At 45.1% G+C, this 21,251-nt stretch overlaps 1 protein-coding gene across 1 annotated transcript in view; it reads right to left on the reverse strand.

Moving 5' to 3' along the window:
- Positions 1–8,736: 8,736 nt before the first annotated feature.
- LOC311244213 (sodium- and chloride-dependent GABA transporter 1-like) overlaps positions 8,737–21,251 on the reverse strand; it is a gene marked incomplete at both ends in the record, with an annotated part of 28,619 nt that continues 16,104 nt past the window's right edge. The window contains 5 exon segments of the mRNA XM_084333619.1: positions 8,737–9,219; positions 11,707–11,874; positions 12,046–12,146; positions 19,280–19,382; positions 21,061–21,192. Coding sequence (XP_084189745.1) covers positions 8,737–9,219; positions 11,707–11,874; positions 12,046–12,146; positions 19,280–19,382; positions 21,061–21,192 — 987 coding nt within the window.

A 21,251-nucleotide genomic window follows, 5' to 3' on the forward strand; every position in this document is an offset into this window, starting at 1 on the left:
GAGACCAGACGCCTTCAGACGGAAGAGAACATTGAAAAGAGCCGCGCCGAGGCGCAGCACGCCGCCGCCAATGCGTAGCGCGATGCCGCCAATGCCCAGCGCGAAGCAGCGCGCGACGCCGCCCATGCCCAGCGCGAGACAGAGCGCGACCGGCTGCAGGCGCAGCTGATGGACAAATTGATTGCCATGGCGACACCCCCTCACTCCGCACGGAGCTCCCGGAGATCATCACGACAAGGGTCTAGGGCACATTCCCCTACCCGACCAAGCGACCCGGGACCCCGCCAACAGGAGGATCCTGTCCACGTCTCCGAACCCCCTCCCCGGCCGGTCCATACGAGACCCAGCAACCGGGAAGAACCGGACCACGCCGAGAGACTGAACAGAAGACTCCAGGACCTAGCAGAGGAAGAGGAGGAGGAAGAGGAGGAATGTCAAGCCGACCAGCAGCAACGTACTCTGGACCAGGAGGCCCAGTACAGCCCCGACCAGCAGCAACGTACTCTGGACCAGGAGGTCCAGTACAGCCCAGACGTCAGCCCCGAGGCACTGCGCTACAAACCCCCGACTCAACTCACGGGTGAGTTTGACGCACCGTCAGCACCGAGGAACAGCACCTGGGTACCCGACCTTCGGTACCCACCAAGTACCAGCCCAAGACGACACGCACGGGGAAGCTCGCCCAGGAGGCCTCTCCCCCAACGCTCACCGATGTGCCAGCCATCCATGGCATCGTACCTTGGCACACCGACGTTCCTGGACTTCACACACGAGAACAGAGCACAGTACACAGAGCTACGAATGTGCTTAGAGACAATGATGTCCGATGTACCGGATGAAACGTACAAGTATGCTATCCTACTCAAGCACCTGAAGGTGCCCAGAGCGCACAATATAGCGCTGGCATATTCCAACTCTACTACCCCATACACCGCGGCTCTAGTAGCCCTCGACCAACGTTATGGACGCATATGGGACTACGTGATACAGGAGATAAGAGACATTGACCGTCTCCCCCCAGCCAGAGACAACAGAGCACTAGATGACCTCTCTATCAAGGTACAGTCCCTGGTAGGGATGCTGGAGTCCCAAAAGGAAAAAGGGATATACGAACTGTACGCTAACTCAAATGTAGAGAGAATATTAGAGAAGCTCCCTCCCGCCCGACAAGAGCGTTTTCGGCGGCAGAGAGACCACCGCGACCCCAACGGTCCAGAGGCATCCCTCCTAGACTTGTCTGATTTCCTCGCCAGGGAGGTCAGCAGCCTACGACTGGACACGTTCGTATGGAGTGGACCAAGCCCAAGACCAGGACCTCGGGGATCAAATGATAACCGCCGGTCGGTGACCGTTATGCACCAAGCCGAATCAGTACCGCAGCACAAGAACCACGACACCCCCTCGACGAAAGAGGAGTGGAAGATTGAATGCCAGTACTGTGAAGGGGAACATCGGCTGTATCAATGCGAAGATTTCAAGAAGCTGACCACGGATGAGGTGAGTCAGTGGATCAAGGACCACCGCCGCTGCTTCCGCTGCGCGCGCAGCCACATGGCAGCTGAGTGCCGCTTGAAGAAGAAGTGCGGCAGGTGCGGTGGCGCCCACTTGGAGGTCCTGCATGACATCAACAGGCGTCAGCCAGGACAACAGAGTGGGCCCGTCGCGGTAATGTACCATGCCGAGGCGGTGGCACCAGTACCGAAGAGCCACCAGACCGCCCCCTACTGTACCTACTGCGACGGCGGACACTGGATGGCACAGTGCGCCGAATATAAGACACTGAACCCCGCCCAAGTTGAACAGTGGCGTGAGGCGGCCCAGGCGGGCGCCGCTTACCGCGCAGCACGGTGCGGGGCCCTCCAGAAGACCCAAAGCAACCGACCAACAGGAGTGCTCCACATTGACCAGCATAGCGGGACCCCCCGAGTGCTCATCAAAGTGCTCAGAGTGCTCCTGAGCTACGAGGACAAGGTCCTGGACACTTACGCCGTCCTGGACGATGGGTCTGAAAAGACTCTCCTCCTCGCTTCTGCAGCAGCCCAGTTGGGCCTGCGGGGTGCCAAAGGTACCATGACAATACGCACCATCAGAAGGGACCAGAAGACCATAAAGGGTGAAAAGGTCTCCTTCAAGATAGCAGCGGTGGACCAGCCCGAGAAGCAGTATAGTATTACCAACGTCTTCACCAGCCACGACATAGGCCTATCACAGTACACCTACCCCATCCCACAGCTGATGGCCAAGTATGTGCACCTACGTCAACTACCTATACCGCTTATCGACGGCGCCACACCGACCCTGCTCATCGGCTCCGACCACGCGGATCTCATTCTCCCAATTGAGGCGGCCCACATCGGACCCAAAGGATGCCCAGTCGCGGTTCAGACCCGACTAGGATGGACCCACGTCTACACGCTGCCTACACACAAAGGCGAGCGACCCTCGTACAGCCCGTTGAGAGGCTATTGACATTAAGCGAGAGGCCTGTGAGAGAACCGTGGGCACAAGAGGGAGTTCGGAACTCCACCCCCCTTAGCTGCGCTCCAGACGTAGCTGACCTCGAACCCAGCACCCCAAGCGACTCCTTGACGGGGCGGCCAGAACCGGCCCCTCCTCAGACGGGGTACAGAGCAAACAAGAGAAACAGACGGAGGAGGAGGAGGCACAGCCAAGCACAGATCAAAGCAGTCTCAGGCCCGCTTCCTCCTAAGCCCCCCTTCATCCCGTCCAGTCGTCATGATCATAGACCAGTCACTACCCCGAGCTGCGTGGCCGGCCGGCCGCGTAAGCAAAGTGATCACTGGTGCCGACGGAAAGGTCAGAGCGGCCGAAGTGCTCGGCCAGAGGCGGACATACACCCGACCCGTGGCGAGGCTGATAGAGTTGCCAAGGCTCCCCGACTCTCCTAATGACGACCATGACCCACTGACTTTGTGAACTGCCCTACCCTCACAACGGACATTGAGTAGTGGACAGTGCGGTTAATCTGTCTCTGCTTATCTAATTAGGTGGGACTAATTAGGAGGCGGCTGTTACGAAGGATCAGATTAAACCGAATATACATATTTATTAATTGATATATATTGCATAATATTTGTATATCGTCTGATATCCCTTGTGTATTCTTTGTACATATACACGGAATATCCCTTTTACCTAGTACAGACCATAATATTTCGTTCTCCTATTGGACAGCGGTCCCCTAGGCGCCACGGCCATACCCCCAATGCCGAGTTCAAAGTCACCGCCAAAGACATGCCTGCACATGAACGGCTCTGCGCAAGAATACGAGACAGGAATAAGGCTGGTACTAGTTTGTTCACCTAACGTATAAATACGTCGCAGGTGGATACAGAAGCACTTAGCCTAAAGTCAAGTTAACCTAGAAACGTGTTACCCTCAACCGTAAAAAGCCTTCATCACGAGTCAACGACCAAGTGAAGTGAGCAACTGTGCGTCTAAATAGAGCACTTATAACCGCGTGCGAATAGGATAGTAAAGTGTCGGAGCTTAGTGGAATAACGTCAAGTTCGACCTAGTTAATGTGAAGTACCGCGCACCGGAGAATCTACACCGGTGAATGCAGAGCCCTTTCCAGCTGGATTATTGCTTTGGTCCTGTGGCTGTCGGAGCGGAGGAGAATCGTCTACACCCACTACTGTGTGGGATTTACCCGTGAGGAACATCACTCGAGCCCGTCTCTTGGAGAGGCTGGCTGGCTTTCACCTATGCTGCACGCATACTTGGATTACAGCTGCTGCTTTCGTCTGCCGATCAAGGGAGTAATGTAGCGTCTCCCGTAGCAGGAGCTTATTGAGTCCCCGTTGATCCAGAGTTTGCATTCGAACATTTCCTCCCCTTGCTGGCCTACAAGCCTACCAGTATCTCCCGCTGCCTTACTAGTGTACCATAGATATAATTCCTAAGATACAGGTGGTATTAATTATCTCCTGCGTAATATGATAATGGACTTACGTTATTGATTTGCTCACGCACATTCTTTCGCCTTATAAGCGCACTCTACGTAAAGTATTGTAATATACTATCATTGCTACTAATAAATATTATTATAACCCAGATTTGTGTGGAACCGTGTCATTGTGGAGGTGTTCATATCATATACCTGTGTACTGTATGGCCAGTAGTAATGTACATAAGACAGTAGTGGTTTAATGATACCATACTTATTAATACAGTCAGGGAATTGTACCCCTCAGTTACACATGGAATATTGTTGAGGCACACTAGTTACAACTATATTTCAAACAGGCACTCCATGTCAAAAAGGTTGCTGACCCCTGCTGTAGGGATTTCATTTTATTTATTTATTATTAAAAAATAATTCCACTCACATAATTCTCAATCGATCTCAGTTGAAGCGTGTGCACGTTGCCAGCCCTAACCTAAAGACTAACTGTGTTCTGCCTGATTGCTCCCAACTAATCAAGAACTTCCGGCTCCTGTCCCCCCCACCTGAAGATGATGATATATTGCTCTTGTGGAGGCAAGACATCAGTGCAGGCCTCGGTGTGACTGCTTTTCATAGGTAATGATGCTAGATGCACAGCTGGGAATACGGGGCTGGTAGCAGGTCATCCATCAATGGCTACTTTCAGCTGCCATTAGGGGCGTTATCCAATATATACTCACACTCACATCTTTCTGTCCCATCTCTCTCTCTCTCTCTCTCTCTCTCTCTCTCTCTCTCTCTCTCTCTCTCTCTCTCTCTCTCTCTCTCCCTCTCTCTCTCCCCCCTCTCCCCCCTCCCCTCTCTCTCCCCCCGCTCTCTCGCTCTCCCTCCCCCATCTCCCCCCTCTCACCACCTCTCTCCCTCCCCCTCCCCCCTCTCTCTCCCCCCTCTCTCTCTCTCCATCCCCCATCTCCCCCCTCTCTCTCTCTCCATCCCCCATCTCCCCCCTCTCTCTCTCCATCCCCCATCTCCCCCCTCTCTCTCTGCCTTCCCCATCTCCCCCCTCTCTAGCTCTCTCTCTCTCCCCCCTCTCTCTCTCTCCCCTCCCCCCTCTCCCTCTCTCCCACCCTCTCTCTCTCTCTCCCCCCTCTCTCCCTCCCCCTCCCCCCTCTCTCTCCCCCTCTCTCCCCTCCTCTCTCTCCCCCTCTCTCTCTCTTCCCCCCCCTCTCTCCCCCTCTCTCCCCCCTCTCTCTTTCCCCCCCTCCCCTCTCTCTCCCCCCTCTTTCCCCCCTCTCTCTCCCCCCTCTCTCCTGCCCTCTCTCTCTCCCCCTCTCTCCCCCTCTCTCTCCTCCCCTCTCTCTCCCCCCTCTCTCTCCTCCCCCCTCTCTCTCCCCCTCTCACCCCCCTCTCTCTCCCCCCTCTCTCCTGCCCTCTCTCTCTCCCCCCCTCTCTCCCCCCTCTCTCTCCTCCCCTCTCTCTCCCCACCTCTCTCTCCTCCCCTCTCTCTCCCCACCTCTCTCTCCCCCCTCTCTCTCCTCCCCTCTCTCTCCCCACCTCTCTCTCCTCCCCTCTCTCTCCCCCCCCCCCACACACACACACACAGACACAGTTTGCCACAAGCTACTATAGAGGGGACATCTCACTCTTCCCTCTGTGAGCGAGGAGTCATTGTTGTGGTCTCTCTCTCTCTCTCTCTCTCTCTCTCTCTCTCTCTCTCTCTCTCTCTCTCTCTCTCTCTCCTCCCTCCATGAGCGAGGAGTCATTGTTGTGGTGTCAGCTGGTGCTGTCTCTCTTATCACACTGGAAGCTAATGGAGGCAGCGACTGCAGGAGGGGGGGGAGCAGGCACGCACACACACACACACACACACACACACACACACACACACACACACACACACACACACACACACACACACACACACACACACACACACACACACACACACACACACACACACAGGCACACACACACACACACACACACACACACACACACACACACACACACACACACATGGGGAGATGGAGCGGGTGGGGCCAGGCCCGGGGGCCAGAGCTGTTTTGTGGTGAGTTTTCTCTTGCCTCGCGATCACTGTGTTTCTGCCTATTAAGCCACAAGGCACGGTTTCAGACGCTTCGCTCTCAATGATGCCACCCCCCCCTCCCCCCCTCCCCTCCTCCCCCTCTTGATCCTTTTTGGGGGTTGTATATTTAGTCCACTGCAAAGGCCTATGATGGCGTGAGATGGTGAGATGGGGTTGTCATCTTCACTCAGTTACACTCAGCGAAGCTCTCTGTTGTCTGTCCTCTGCACCTATGGGACAGGACCACAGCTCTCCTGTTCTCTCCCAGATTCTCTCCTGGCTTTTAATCCACCTCGTTACTGTCCCCATTACACAACCCTTTCACTGCCACACTACAGAAGGTTAACCCTTTACTATCACACTACCGACGGTTACCGTCGGTAGTGTGATAGTAAAGGGTTAACCTTCTGTAGTGTGGCAGTGAAAGGGTTAACCTGCTGTCGTGTGGCAGTGAAAGGGTTAACCGTCTGTGTATTGTCGCAGTGAAAGGGTTAATCCCACAAGCTTGTTACTTTTCTTCATTACACATTTTTCTCTTAAACGTGCAAATCTATTCACCGGAAATATATCCCGTCAACAACGGGAGGATTTATTTCCAAGATGGGAGACAAACAATAGCCAATTACAGCGGGAGGAACTCCGCCTGCCGAATACATGCATTTGATTGGACGGTCATGGTGACCTAATTTCTCCGTAACAAATGTTACACTGTGGAGAGCGCTAATAGGCTGCTACATTAAACACTTGTGCAAAATAAACGTACATATGCCGCCAGGCATGAATTGTATTTATATTTTCTATAATTCTTTATTTTTTCAGTCTTTTTTTCTTTTTGTATAACATGACAATCGTGCTTTATCATGTGACACCATTTAGATACATATCATGTTTATATTATGTTGTACATTGGGCAGTGATACAGTTAAAAATATACAAAACAATAGTTTTTTTTTTACTAGACATAGTTTCTATTTTTTTTTATATAATCATCAATATCTTCATTGTCATCTTCATTCTTATACGTCTGTGTATATGTGCTTCAGTTTCTGTGATCAAAATATTATTGCAGAAAACAGCAACCCCTTTAGAATCTTTTTTCACATTTAGACAATAACTTCCAATGTATTACAGACATTCACAGTTCACATGTTTTACACAGTAACAGTTTTACAAACAAAGATCCCAGAGAAAACTGTGTAGAGTAACTTTAATACAAATTCACAGGACATGAACCGTAGCCATCTCACATTTCTCATGTATAGTTGTTTTGCTTTTCAAAAAGTAAACATGATTTATTCGACCCAGATGCTTTTCACAGTAGCTGCCAAGGAAGCAAACTAGCATTGTCCTCTAACACGCCGAGGCAAAGAGTCTGTGGAAATTAAAGCTTTGCGCTTTTTCACTAGTAAAGCAAAGACTACCTAAACCATAAGAGAAACGGCACACTCGCCTACTGGTCCGTGCCTGCCTATACACCTACATATGTATTGCTGAATACATATTGATCAAAGTAGAATTGATCATTACACGCAAAGTAAAATGAATGACTGTATTCAAACAGAGTTGGTCCGAGTTTTCTTGTGCTAACGTACAAAGCGATATATTCTGTGTTAGATCCACCCGGTGGTGTAAAGCGACTACGGCTTGGTAGAAATGTGTTGTTAACTGGCTTAAGGCCTTCTCTGTTCATGTTTATCTTTTTCTCTTTTTAATTGTCAGGCGACATTTTGGTCCCTGATGTTCCTGAGGAAAGCATGCAGAAAGTAAACAGGATTGACTGTCAGCATTGAGGGAATGTTTGTAAATTTTCTAACCTGTGCTTTCTTCTTCTTCTTTTTGTACTTTTTGTACCCTGTGCTTTTTTCTCTTATTTTTGTACTTTGTGTACCCTGTGCTTTTTCCCTCTTCTTTTCGTACTTCTTGTACCCTGTGCTTTGCCAACCTAACGCTAACGTGGCATCGTTTTTGCTTTCGTCTGCCTATGATTTTGGTCCTCCATCACAACACATGTAGTAGAAAACATCCTAAAAATTATTCAAAAAATGTCTCAATCACATAAAAGTTTGTCGTTGTTTTTTTCTTTTTGTTTTACTCAAAAAAAGGAAGGAAAAATAACAGTCTCTCTCTCACGCACACAGAATCAACAGATACTGGATTTGTCCAGGGCTATGTAGCTTCTCTGGATTTGAATCCAGGGCTGTGTAGCTTCCCACTGGTCTTGTGCTTCACTCAGAGCTTCTCCCCTGTGGCCTGTAGTCGAGTGCAACCATGTGAGGTTTGGTAAACAACCACAATAAAATTGACCCGATCCCTTGCACTCTCCTAAGATATCAACTTTGTTCTACTACTTCATCTACTATATTCACACCGTATTCACTTGGTTCATGAAGATATTCAACAAATTGCTATTCTATAGTTATTTTTTTCTTCTTCTCTTTTCTCACAGTATTACACAGTATGTTTACATTTTTACTCCGATTTATGGTCGTTTTTGTCTAACAGTCTTTGATTTTGTATCCATAATGCATATCAATAATGGGACATTATGTATCCATAATGCATATCAATAATGAGACATTATTGGGTTGGTTTTACAAATGCAGAAACAAATTAAACATGGATTTGAAAATCTGTTTGATCACATGTTGCCCCTGGAGGTAGGTAATCAATTGGAATCTTGGAAGTCCTTTGTAAAATGTTCTCTTTTTGTCGACACGCTCCACGAGGCTCTCTTCCGTCTCTAGACATTGGCTTCGGCGTTGGTTAGGTTGGTCAGGTTGGTCAGGTTGGTCAGGTTGGTCAGGTTGGTCAGGTTGGTTAGGTTGGTCAGGTTGGTCAGGTTGGCGATCGGGCTCGTTGGGTTCGGAGGATCCACAGCCTCCGTCGGGCTCGCTGGGTTCGGTGGCGACAGCGCGGTGGTTGGGCTCGTGGCCATGGCGGCGGGATTAGCCGGGCCGGTCGCTGCGGTAGGACTAGCCGCTGGGTTCACAGGGCTGGCGGCGGTGGCTGCCACGATAGCCAGGGGAGCCGGGGTTGTAGGGCTAGTCGATTTGACTAGAGCTGGATCGGTAGGGCTAGCCGGGTTTGCTGGAGCCGGGCCGGTTGGACTGGCCGGGTCGGCGGGGCTAGCGAGGGCAGCGGCGCTGGTCTCTGCTTGCTGCTCGGGTCCGTTCTCCTGAGTCCGTCTGGGTATGGGAGCAGGGTGGAGCATGATCCGGAGTCGCTGGGAGAGAAGCACAACGAGATGAGTAGGATGCTAAGGATCAGCCCACATGTAAAGAAGCAGACTAGGTTACGATTTGGTTCGTGCCGAGCAAATAACTGAACCATGGAATAAATGGCAATGTAATTGACATATCTCAAGTCCCGCCCCCATCTATTTTCCGAGGGAAGCAACCGTTGTGATTGGAAGAACAAGAAGAGAGGACAGGGTTTTGAGATGATCTGGCAATGTAATGTAATATACAGATGTGCTGCTGCCTCCACACTGAGGACCTTAGACTGTGTTTACCGCTCCTTAGCCCTCAGGTTTATAACCAGCGATAGCTACTCACCACTGTATTCTTTACCATAAGGTTGGTTGGGCTTCTCTGTCTGACAGGCACAGTAATCATTGGTATCTGTATTATTTATAAAGCCCTACTCTGTAAATCACCAGCTTATATATCTCATCTCTACGGCTCTGGATGTGATTGTCTCTAGGTCTTCAGGTTCCTCGTGCTAGAACTAATGTCGGGATCATGGTATCTCTTAAAACCTGACCTAGAACAGAGTACTCTTGTTTCTTCTGAGATAAAACAAATAAATGAATAACCGCTCTATGTCAACATCGAATTGCTTTCGCTGATGTGCCACTGCCGTATACATTGTTGACCGTGTTTTATTGTCTTTATTGAGGATCCCCATTAGCTGGTGCCGTGGCTCCCAGCTAGTCTTCCTGGGGTCCACACAACATAATACATAAAACAATTAATGCATAGATCGATAGAAAAGATAAAAACAAGGATTTAGTATACAGCAAGTAAGCTACTTTCACAGATGCCATAGATAGAAATAAAAAACAAAGCAATTAACTAAAACATACAATAAATACCCATTTTTAAAGATAGAAAATGTGAAAACGTGTAGACTAATAGGCAAAAACCCATACACAAATGCAATACACATTAAGGCAACAGCTGTAATTGAGATTTGAGTTTCTTTTTAAAAATCGATTTACTAAAAGTGTAGAGATAACTAGGTAGGTTGTTCCAGAGTGTTATGCACCTATAAATAAAAGACCGCTTTCTAGGACGAGGGAGTACAAACTGACCATTTCTGGTCCCTCTCGTATTATGGTCCTGTATAGAGCTTCTGTAAACAAGTGATTTACACAATACAAGTGAGTTAGACCAGTGGTTCTCAAACTTTTTACACCAAGTACCACCTGAGAACGTAGCTGGCTCTCCAAGTACCACCATATGACCGGCGTTAAAACACAGTCTATTCAGCTATGCACAGTTCACGCAGGAGGCAAATGTATTCCTAATACCATTATTTATTGTTAACTTTTGTCAGACACAGCCACAATGTACAAAGGGATAGCACTAGAGCTAGCAAACGCTTCCACACAACTCATACAATGCAAGGGGCATTGAGAACATAATAACTAACATTCTCACATAGCAAGTGAGAAAATTAAGAACAACTGTATTTCAGCAAATGTACTTAATTCTCTCTCTCTCTCTATCTCTCTCTCTCTCTCTCTCTCTCTCTCTCTCTCTCTCACACAGCAAGCAATTGTCCGTCATTCTCTCTCACACACACACACACACACACACACACACACACACACACACACACACACACACACACACACACACACACACACACACACACACACACACACACACACACACACACACACACACACACACACACACACACACACACACACACACACACAATTATTTTGTTACAAAAACTTAATTTCATGCATTCTGGTGCGCATCACAAATTATTGTAAAAAAGAAAAGAAAACACATATTCAATACATTTTTAAATGTTTACCCTTTACATGCCAGTTTGTGTGATGGCATCACAAATTATTGTTAAAAAAAACACACAAAAAGTAAAATATTTACAATATATCAAATGCAAAGTACATTTTTCTGGGGGGGATTATTACAGGCTAGGCATGTGTCAATGATTAGCAGCAACACATATTTTGATGGATTTTTTGTAATGTCAGATTTAACACCAACTCTTTTCAGAAAAGTGGGAATATTTCATTTTTTATCTGACATTACAAGAAATCTAAAAATAAATGGTTATGATCAGGACTGCAGTTGAATTAAAGATTTATGACTGTTTAGACTGCATTACTCTCTGTCACAGTGATCTCCTGGTTGTTCCCCACTTAGATTATCTAACTATCGCGCTGCTGCAACCAGAAACACTGGCATGGCCTGCTTCTAAGTTCAGTGGCCTGACTGCAAATTTTTTTTTTTTTTTTTTTTTTTAGCTTTTTTAGAAATGTTTTCAAGTACCACCAGCAGTACCACCAAGTACCACTAATGGTACGCGTACCACAGTTTGAGAACCACTGAGTTAGACGATAACCTTTTTTCAACTGTGTGTTGGTGATTGATTTATTGTACATTCTAAATTGATTGTGTGTGTTTGTGTGCTTTGCTAACCTCAAATGCCACGTACACTCTTTCATCCTTACCTCTTTGTAGGTTCCCTTGAGTCCCAGGAACATGTAGACCATGTACCCTGGTATGAGCAGCATGGAGGAGAGGGCCATGAGCCAGCCCACCCCCTGGCCCCAGCCCGGGAACACATAGTCCCCCATCTTGAGAGGAACCATTTGAATGGCGCTGAACAAGAACACCCCCTGTGGGAGACACGACACGTGGTTTATGCATCCTGACAACGCTGTTGGTTCCAGGCAGCATAGTCTCAGCTGGAGACGGCCAGAGGCTAACCAGCTAACGGTAACATTGACCGTTATTTATTGTTTTCATTTGTCATGACCCTGGATGTACTTGTCAGGAGCGGTACTCACGCCGACGATGAGAGGCGTGAACACCACCCAGCACAGCTTCCACCACAAGCACGGCCTGTAGCCGATCATCTCCTCGATGTTGTCGTAGAACTTATTCACACCTGCGAGACCAACAAACAAACTCTTGTGATCAAAATATTAATGTCCAATTCACAGGGTTCGCACAAGGTCCTTGAAGTGCTTAAAGTGCTTGGTTTTTGACAAAAAAAAAGTCAAGGCCTGGAATTACTTAAAAACAAAGTGCTTAAAAAGTCCTTGAAATTCAAATCCATGATAAAATTGTTCTGAATCAAGAATTTTTTTTATTTTTATTTAAAGTGTAACTAATTGTCGGAAATTGGTTTCAACCTCTTAAGCCCGGAGCCCTATTTTCAGAAAATCCGCCTAAAATACATACCTCTAAGTAAATGGAAGATTGCTCCACTTCTACAAGGTACATTTGCATGTTCTTGGTATCTAGGGACATCTATGGACATCAGTGAATGTATTCCCAGTGTCAGAAATATTGTGTCTATTACTAGGCTTGCTTAAATTGTGATGAAACAAAGGAGAATATGAATTGTGATTTTTCTTTGCATCTTTGACAGTGAATAACACCATGCTAAAAATGACCAGACATACAAAACTGCCACTGATCTCGTTCAGTACCTTCTTGAGATCACATGTACAGAAAATCTAAGGAAATTAATAAAGGGAAGATGATGAAACAGAAGGTTTTGTAGATACAGTACTGAATTCTGCCATCTGGACCCATGCTATTTGAAATATTATTATAGAATATAGAATATGAGGCCTATAAATGACCTTATTACATTATGGATTTAGTATCACCAGGCGTGCATGAAGAACAGAGAATGAAATCTACTGTATGTACAGTAGGTTTTTTATTCTTGCCACAGCTCCGCCATTTTGAAACTGATTTCAAATCGGATGGTTGCTAAATGTTCACAATAGGGGAGACAAACTAACTGCGCTCCAATTTATGCCAATAACGTTCAGTTTTGTGGTATATAATGCCAAGTAATAAGAGAAATAAAAATAATTCATACACAAGTAATTTGCTTGCGAAGTGTAGTTTTTAGAAATTCCAATGCTCATTGAGAGCTCTGGATGTCCTCTTCTCAAAATGACTACAATCGTCATCATTCAGCGACGGCCGCTAATTCAAAATGGCCAATCTCCAGGATCAAAACAAAACATTTCAAAAACTAAAATCTCACTAATAACAATTTAACTATTGGTAAACAAACGTATTGCTGAAAATATACACAATGACTGCTGTTGTGACATGGTTAGGATGTTTACTCTTGAATACGTTTGGAAAAAAAATAACGATAATTATGTCAGACAGTCTAGAGCAGGGGTGGCCAACCAGTCAGAGACTAAGAGCCACAAAAATTACTGTGGTACCACAAAGAGCCACACCATATATACCAGCGTTTCTCAACCTTTTTTTCAGTCACAGCACCCTTCATGTGTTTATAGGTCCCACCCTCTGGCCTCTAATGTTGCTAATGTCTTTTTTATTTGGGCCTCACAGGGTTAACCTCTTAAGCCAGAGCGGTCCGGTACTGGACCGCAAATTACATCAGGCCATAAATCCATCTCTACAGAATGTATGAATTAATGTTGCGTTTTCTTTTCAAATGTAACCAAGAGTAAAGACCCTAACCCTGTCAAAACAGCAGTCAAAGTGTATATTTTCAGCAGTACGTTTGTTTACCAATGATTGTGTTTAGCAGGTGAAGACGGAGGGGTGCCTCAGGGCTCCATCTTGGGTCCCTTGCTGTTCTCTATCTACATCAACGATGTAGCCAAGGCTGCTGGAAATTCACAGATCCATCTATACGCTGACGACACCATCTTGTACTCAGCAGGCCCTTCACTCTTCAAATTAGCCTTACCTCTATTGAACAGTCCTTTCACAGTCTCCACCTTCTTCTCAACTCCAAGAAGACTAAATGTATGCTCTTTAACAGAAAGCATGACACTGCTAGCACCCATAAAATCACCTGTGCCGACGGCTCAGAGCTGGAGTTTGTTACCTCTTATAAATACCTTGGCCTCTGGCTAGACCCATCCCTCTCCTTCTCTACTCACATAAAACACCTGCAGGCCAAAGTCAAAGCTCGATGAGCTTCCTGTACCGCAACAAAGCTTCCTTCACCCGCTCGGCTAAACACACTCTTGTCAAGATGACCATCCTCCCTATATTTGATTATGGCGACACCATCTATAGAATGGCATCCCAGCATGCCCTCAGAAAACTCGACATACTCCATCATTCCGCCATCCGTTTTGCCACCAGTGCACCCTTCACCACTCACCATTGTGACCTTTATAACCTGGTGGACTGGACATCTCTTCACACCAGAAGGCTTCTTCACTGGCTTCAAATAATTTACAAAACCATACTTGGTAAAACACCTCTCTACCTCTCCTCCCTTCTGCACGTCTCCACTTCTAACTACAGCCTAAGGTCCAGCAACTTCATCAAACTCACCATCCCCAAAGCCTGCACGGTTTCTAGACGCAACGCCTTCCGATTTGCTGCTGCATCTGACTGGAACACATTACAAAACACCCTTAAACTCACTGCCCTCACATCGCTCACTGCTTTTAAACAGAATCTGCAACAGATCTTAACCGACTGTTGCACCTGCTGACTGCCTCCCAATCGCACGCATAGCCCTCAGACTATTCCCTCCTCCCCCTAAGCCCCCTCAGCTCCCTCCCTCCCTCTCCCCCTTTCTTCTCTCTCTCCCCCTCTGGTTCTCGCTCTCCCTCTCTCTCCCTCTGGTTCTCACTCTTCCTTTCTCTTTTTCCCTTTCTCTTTTTCCCTCTCTCCCTTTCATTCTCTCTCGCTTATTTATTGTTGTCCTTGTATACTATTGCTACTGTCATTTTGTATTTTTTTTTTTTACTTGTACATAACCTTGTTTTTGTTACAGCCTCCCACCCCCCTTTCCACAAAAGGCCTTTGCTTTTGTATATACAAATTTGTTCTTAATTGCTTGCCTGGATAAATAAAGGTTAAATAAAATAAAAAATAAATTGTAACTGTTATTAGTGAAATATAAGATTATAGAAATCTCAGGGCATTGAGTCGGAAACCGGCGCATATTGACGGGAGGAAGTGGCGCAGCCAAAAGTGAGTGTAGTCTTTTGAAGGAAGAGACTCAGGGCTTTTGACTTTCGAAAAAACTACCCTACCCAGCTCACACCAGCCCCTGTCAATCATCTGACTTCTGGATTCACTTTTTTATTTCTCTTATTTTCCGGGATTATCTCCCACAAACCTGAACGTTATTGCCATAATACAGAACACAGTTAGTTTCTCTACCTTTCTGTGAACGTCTAGCAAAAAATTACGTTGCAATCTGATGAAAGAATTTGGAGAAATGTACATTATAAAAAAGTAACTGTACTTGTGAATCACGCCTGGTGATACTAAATCCAGATTGAATTCTGCCATTGGAAAGGGGAGATTTGGCCCGATCCATAGATGTGCGACTTGGCCATAATAAGGTAATTTATAGGCCTGATATTCTACAATCATATTTCAAATTGCATGTGTCCGGATGGCAGAATTCAGTACTGTATCTACAAAACCTTCTATTTAATCATCTTCCCTTTATTCATTTGCTTAGATTTTTCAGGTCTGGTCAATTTTAATGGTGTTATTCACAGTCAAAGATAAAAAAATATATATATATATAATTGAATTGATATTCTCCTTTGGTTCATTCATTAGAATATATTTCTGACACTGGGAATACATTCCCTGAGATCCATAGATGTCCCTAGAATCAGATACCAAGAACATGCAAATGAACCATTTAAAAAGAAAGTCTGTAAATGTTTATTCTATGTCTTATGGAATGAATGACATGATTTATGACGTGATGTCATTTGCGGTCCGGTATACCGCACCTCACCGGTGGAAGTGAATTGTATCCTTTTCAGTGGCGAATCCTTGTGGAAGCCAACGGAAGCCATGCCTCCCTATAAATTTCATATCAAATTATGAAATATGAAATATGAAAAAAAAAAAAAAAAAAAATATAATTTTTTTTAATATAGTTTACATTCATCTGTGCATCTGTGTTTTTTTTTATTTTTATTTTTTTAATGTCTCCCTCTTCTCCTTCTCACTCCCTCTAACACACTGTCAGACTGTGCTAGTATAGGAGAGAAGCAGTGGGTAGGTCTCTTTCTCCAGGCTTCCAGCATTATAGAGTGAGTCCAAACTCCAAATCCGATCCTAGCCAATCAGATTCGAGCTGACTGCCACTGGCCACACCCTAAAAGTTTAAAACGGAGCTGGGAGGAAGACGTTCAGCATAATATTCCACCTGGAGGCGGGGCAGGTGCCATATTTTCCCCTCTGCACTCTGAACATTGTATTAACCCGTAACTGTTCCCACGGGCCGAATATTGCCCCGATCCTCGCGAGATTAAATCCACGGGGACCTCTCGGCGTGCCGAAGCTTTTCCTAAATCACTTCCATCATCGAAAACGAGGGGAAAAGGTCGGCTCGCGACCCTGAAAATGTCGCGTGATTTTAAAAACGCTGTATTAAGTGAGCCTATTATGGGATCCACGCGAGCTTTCTATCGTGGAAACATCTGGGCGTCCCGCAACTTTTACTGATTCACATGTAGCCCCTAAAATGCTTAGAAAAGGAAAACAGAAAGCGTGGAATAAACTCGCCGAAACGGAAAAGTGTCCCACGGGCGCGCCGTGATTCCGATCCGCGTGAAAATATTCACGGCCATAGAGGAGACCGTGGGACACCTTTTTGCAATATGTGTCTCGAATTTGCTCCCACGCGGCGCGCAAAATCGCGCAAGGAAAAATCGGACCAAAAATTAACCAATGCTCCAGCAGTATTAATGACCCTGATGTAAACAAGACAAACGTCTTTCTCTGGTCTGCATCCCCTTATACAATTGTGTGTGAATGAATGAAAACTTTATTAACAGATTGCAGAATGGGTACAGTACAGTACAGCTCAATACATACAATTGTTAAGGGGATGCAGACCAGAGAAAGACTTTCGTCTTGTTTACATCAGGGTCCCCCATTTTCAATTCATCGTAAATGTGTATTGAGCCGTACTGTATTGTACCCATTCTGCAATCTGTTAAATAAATAAAAATAACGTTTGACTGGCCGCCGAGCCATACTGTAGTGTACATGGTGACTGCTTGACTTTAAAAAAGAAAAAAAAAAAAAATATTAATAAAAATATTGAATAATTTTTTTTTTAATAATTTTTTTTTGGCTTCCCCTGTTATTTTACCCACGCGACGCCACTGATCCTTTTAAACACCCGTTTAAAATGAAAATTAGTGCTTGGAAAAATACTTGAAAGTCCTTTAATTTCATTTTGCAATGTCTGTGGGAACCCTGGATTCAGTTCAATTTGCAGCCGGTAAACCGCGCTTGAGACGGAACACGTGAGACGGAACACGTGAGACGGAACACGTGAGACGGAACACATGAGACGGAGCAGACGGAACACGGTGAGACGGAACAGACGGAACACGTGAGACGGAACACACGAGCGCTTGTGTCTTTGGGGATAAATGGCATTTGAGGCCTAATACCCGTGGACACAGGGGCGGAGCATCCCAGAGGGGGGCGCCAACATTTCTTTTGATTATACATTTTCTTTTTTTTAGCTGAACCCAGTTTTTGCGCCCCCCTCTATGTCTGCAACCAATATTTTGACATACAAAAATAAATATCTAACATAAGGGAAAATGAGCCAAAAAAATGTATAAATAAATAATTTATTTTGGGTGGGGGGGGGGGGGGGGGGGCGCAGTGGTGAAGCTTGCCTAGGGCACCAAATGTGCCAGGTCCGGCCCTGCGTGGACAGGTGCAAGGTTCCGCCATCGAACCTTCAAGATTCACACAACAGACCTGTTACCTCGTTCGTGTTTCATTCACATTGACATTTACATTCATTTTTTTTTTATCCAAAGCGACTTCCACGTTCTGTTACGACGAGTCAGCAAGAAGGGCACAAACTCCGAGTAACAATGTTCCTCAAAGTGTCGGAACGTCGAGCGCTGTATCGTCGAGTGCATATAGTGGTAGAGACATGTTCGTTTCGTGTTCTCAATGTGGTAATAGAGGTGAAAATTGCTTTTTCGTAATGTTTCGCTGTAGTATATACACACTGTACAAACTGGGATTGGGGTTAATTCATATTTATTAAATAATTATTAGTAGGGATGCTCGATATTGGCTTTTTTACCGATACCGATATTCCGATATTGTCCAACTCTTAATTTCCGATACCGATATCAATCGATATCAACCGATACCGATATATGCAGGGTTTCCCCGTCCAAAAAACTGAATAATTTCAGGTAACTAATAATTTCACTGGCTATATATATAACAAATATTGTTATTGTTTTTTTTTGTTTTTAAACCGATACCGGTATTTTCCGATATCACATTTTACTGCCGATATCGGCCGATAATATCGGTCGGCCGATAATATCGGACATCCCTAATTATTAGTAACCTACACTGTAAAAAAGACTATGTGCCGTTTGAAATCGAATTGAGCTGAATTCAATGAACTTGAACCATTTATTAATTGCATTTTACACAGTTTTTGGTCGAATAAAATTTGCTGATAGATTACCAGATGACTCTCAGTTTTTACAGTGTAGGTACTCAAGGACGCAGCGACAATAGTCAAGTCAAGTCATTTATTTATAAAGCACGTTTAAGAACTCAAGAGCCAACCAAAGTGCTGTACAATCAAAGCATAAAATGTCATAATATAAAAAAATACAAAAATACAAAAAGGCACAGCAGGACAAGACAGTACATTCAGAGAAGGCCAACAGTAGGATAGGGATAGGGGAGCACAAAGTACATAGCACACAGGGGACAGAGGAGCACAAGAAGAAATACAAGGGGGAGGGGGCAGGATACAATAGACCTGTCTCAAACCCTGCCCCTTTTCTTGATCCTCCAATCACAGCTGTCGCTTACCTCTGACTTCCTCGTACAAACTTTGTTTGTACGAGGAAGTCAGAGGTAAGCGACAGCTGTGATTGGAGGATCAAGAAAAGAGGGCAGGGTTTTGAGACAGGTCCATTGCATGGGAGTGTGTGAGTTAAGGTGTGGGGAAATCAGGGTTTATTGAAGGCTAGGGAGTAAAAGTGGGTTTTTAGTCTGGCCTTAAATGTCTTAAATACACACCGTAGAACCAGGATATGGAGATGCACTCGAAGAAGACCAGGAAGAGCAGACACATGCCGCTGGCGGAGTAGTAGTCAAACAGCTTGAACACGTAGATGCCACCCTGGTCGCAGAAACATTCACACCTGTCATACAAGGAGCCTATGTGTACAGAGACGGCATAACGTATTCCTCTCTAGAGACAGGTTATAAATATTGCATTGTCATAGTAGGTAGCAGGGGCGGGGCTAGGGGGTGGCTACTTGGGCTCAAGCCCCGAATGTTTTCTGAAAAGCCCCGAATCTATTAAAAAAAAAAAAAATTTTTACTATTCATCATTGTTACATGAAAATATGCTTGCACCAGATTTAGCAGAAGCTAATTTCCATCTGTGGTCTATCCAGCTGCTAACTGTATTTGAGTGAGTTAAGTCTTGGTGTCATGGTAGACTCAGACCTAAGCTTTAAATCACAATCAACAAGTTGACAAAAACTTAATTCTTCCACCTTAGAAACATAGCTAAAGTACGGCCATTTATAAATCAAAAGGACGCTGAAAACCAGATCCATGCCTTTATCTCAAGCCAACTCGACTACTGTAATGCACTCCTTACCGGCCTCCCGAAAGAATACGATGATAACTATTTTATTGCAATGCACTATTGCATTATTTTATTCTATTTTACTAACTATTTTATTGCACTGCACTATTTTACTTTGTATCAGTGAATCATAGACGCCTGGCCATAAGAGCATTCGGAGCATCTCTGCTCTCCCACTATTGAACTTGGGGGAGCAAAGGTATGCTCTTGCTCCACCACTTTTTGATCATATGAAAAATATGATATATCCGCCCCCAATATATAAATCCGTTAACTGAGTTTTATAGTGAAAAGAGCAGCTTTATTGGTCAAGATTGAAGGCTCTATATTGCAGGAAATTGCACGTACAGGTTCATTAAATTAAAAAAAAAATGCCGTGGAGGGGGTCGTGCCTGACCTCCTCCAAACCACCCCTTGCCTGCAAAAAAAAATTAAAATTATAAAAAAAAAAAAAAAAAAAAAAAAAAAAAAATTAAAGCGGGCACCTATCTGGGCTAAGCCCCGGATCTCCTACAATCCTAAATCCGCCCCTGGTAGGTAGTAGTATTATGCAAGGTCTATTCCTTAGTAGCAAAGTGCACGATAGTAAAAGACAGTATGAATGTTAGTAGTTTTTCTTTTTTTTATATTAAGTTGTATTGCTTTTAATTAAATATTAAACTATTATATAAAATAGTATATAAAAAAAACTCCTACTACCAAATGTGTCAATTCGATCACATATTCTATGTTCATTATGTACTGATCACTTTAGACACTTTAACACACTTTATATTTATTGGTAAAGAGATTTGCACTACAATTCATACCTCATTGCACCCTAAGTTGTACCTCATTCCATTTCTGCATTGTACTGTATACTGTATTGTACTGTAACTCACTGTTACTCTTTTTTACTCTGTATTGTATATTGTATATATGGATATTGACTGAACACTTTTTGTTTACGTACTTTTGACTTTTTCTATTTTATACTTTTTATCTATTTTTATCTACCACACTCCCAGGGACTCATACAGAAACAAAAGCATTTCATGGAAAAGTATTCTGTATATTACTGTGACAACTAATAAAGAAACTTAAACTTGAACCTTAAAACTTGATATGTTACACATTCTTTTATGCTGAACTTGCCGGGGTTTGGCCTGATCGTCAGCCGGTTATACTCAGAGAGGTGGCATAACCTTAGCGCCCGCCGTACCTGTGTGATGTTAGACAGGCCGATCAGGTAGGACACCAGGCAGACGCCCGCGATGAAGAGCTCCCGTCGGCCCCGGAGGGCCCTGGGAAACTCGTCCACCAGCGCCGTGATGAAGCCCTCCACTGTGCAGAACTGAGGGACACACAACCAGAGACCAGGGGAGCGTTAATAAAGCAGCATGTGTGTTCACT

This window comes from Notolepis coatsorum (genome assembly GCF_963971535.1).
Source record: "Notolepis coatsorum genome assembly, chromosome: 17".
In the NCBI taxonomy this organism is placed as follows: Eukaryota; Metazoa; Chordata; class Actinopteri; order Aulopiformes; family Paralepididae; genus Notolepis; species Notolepis coatsorum.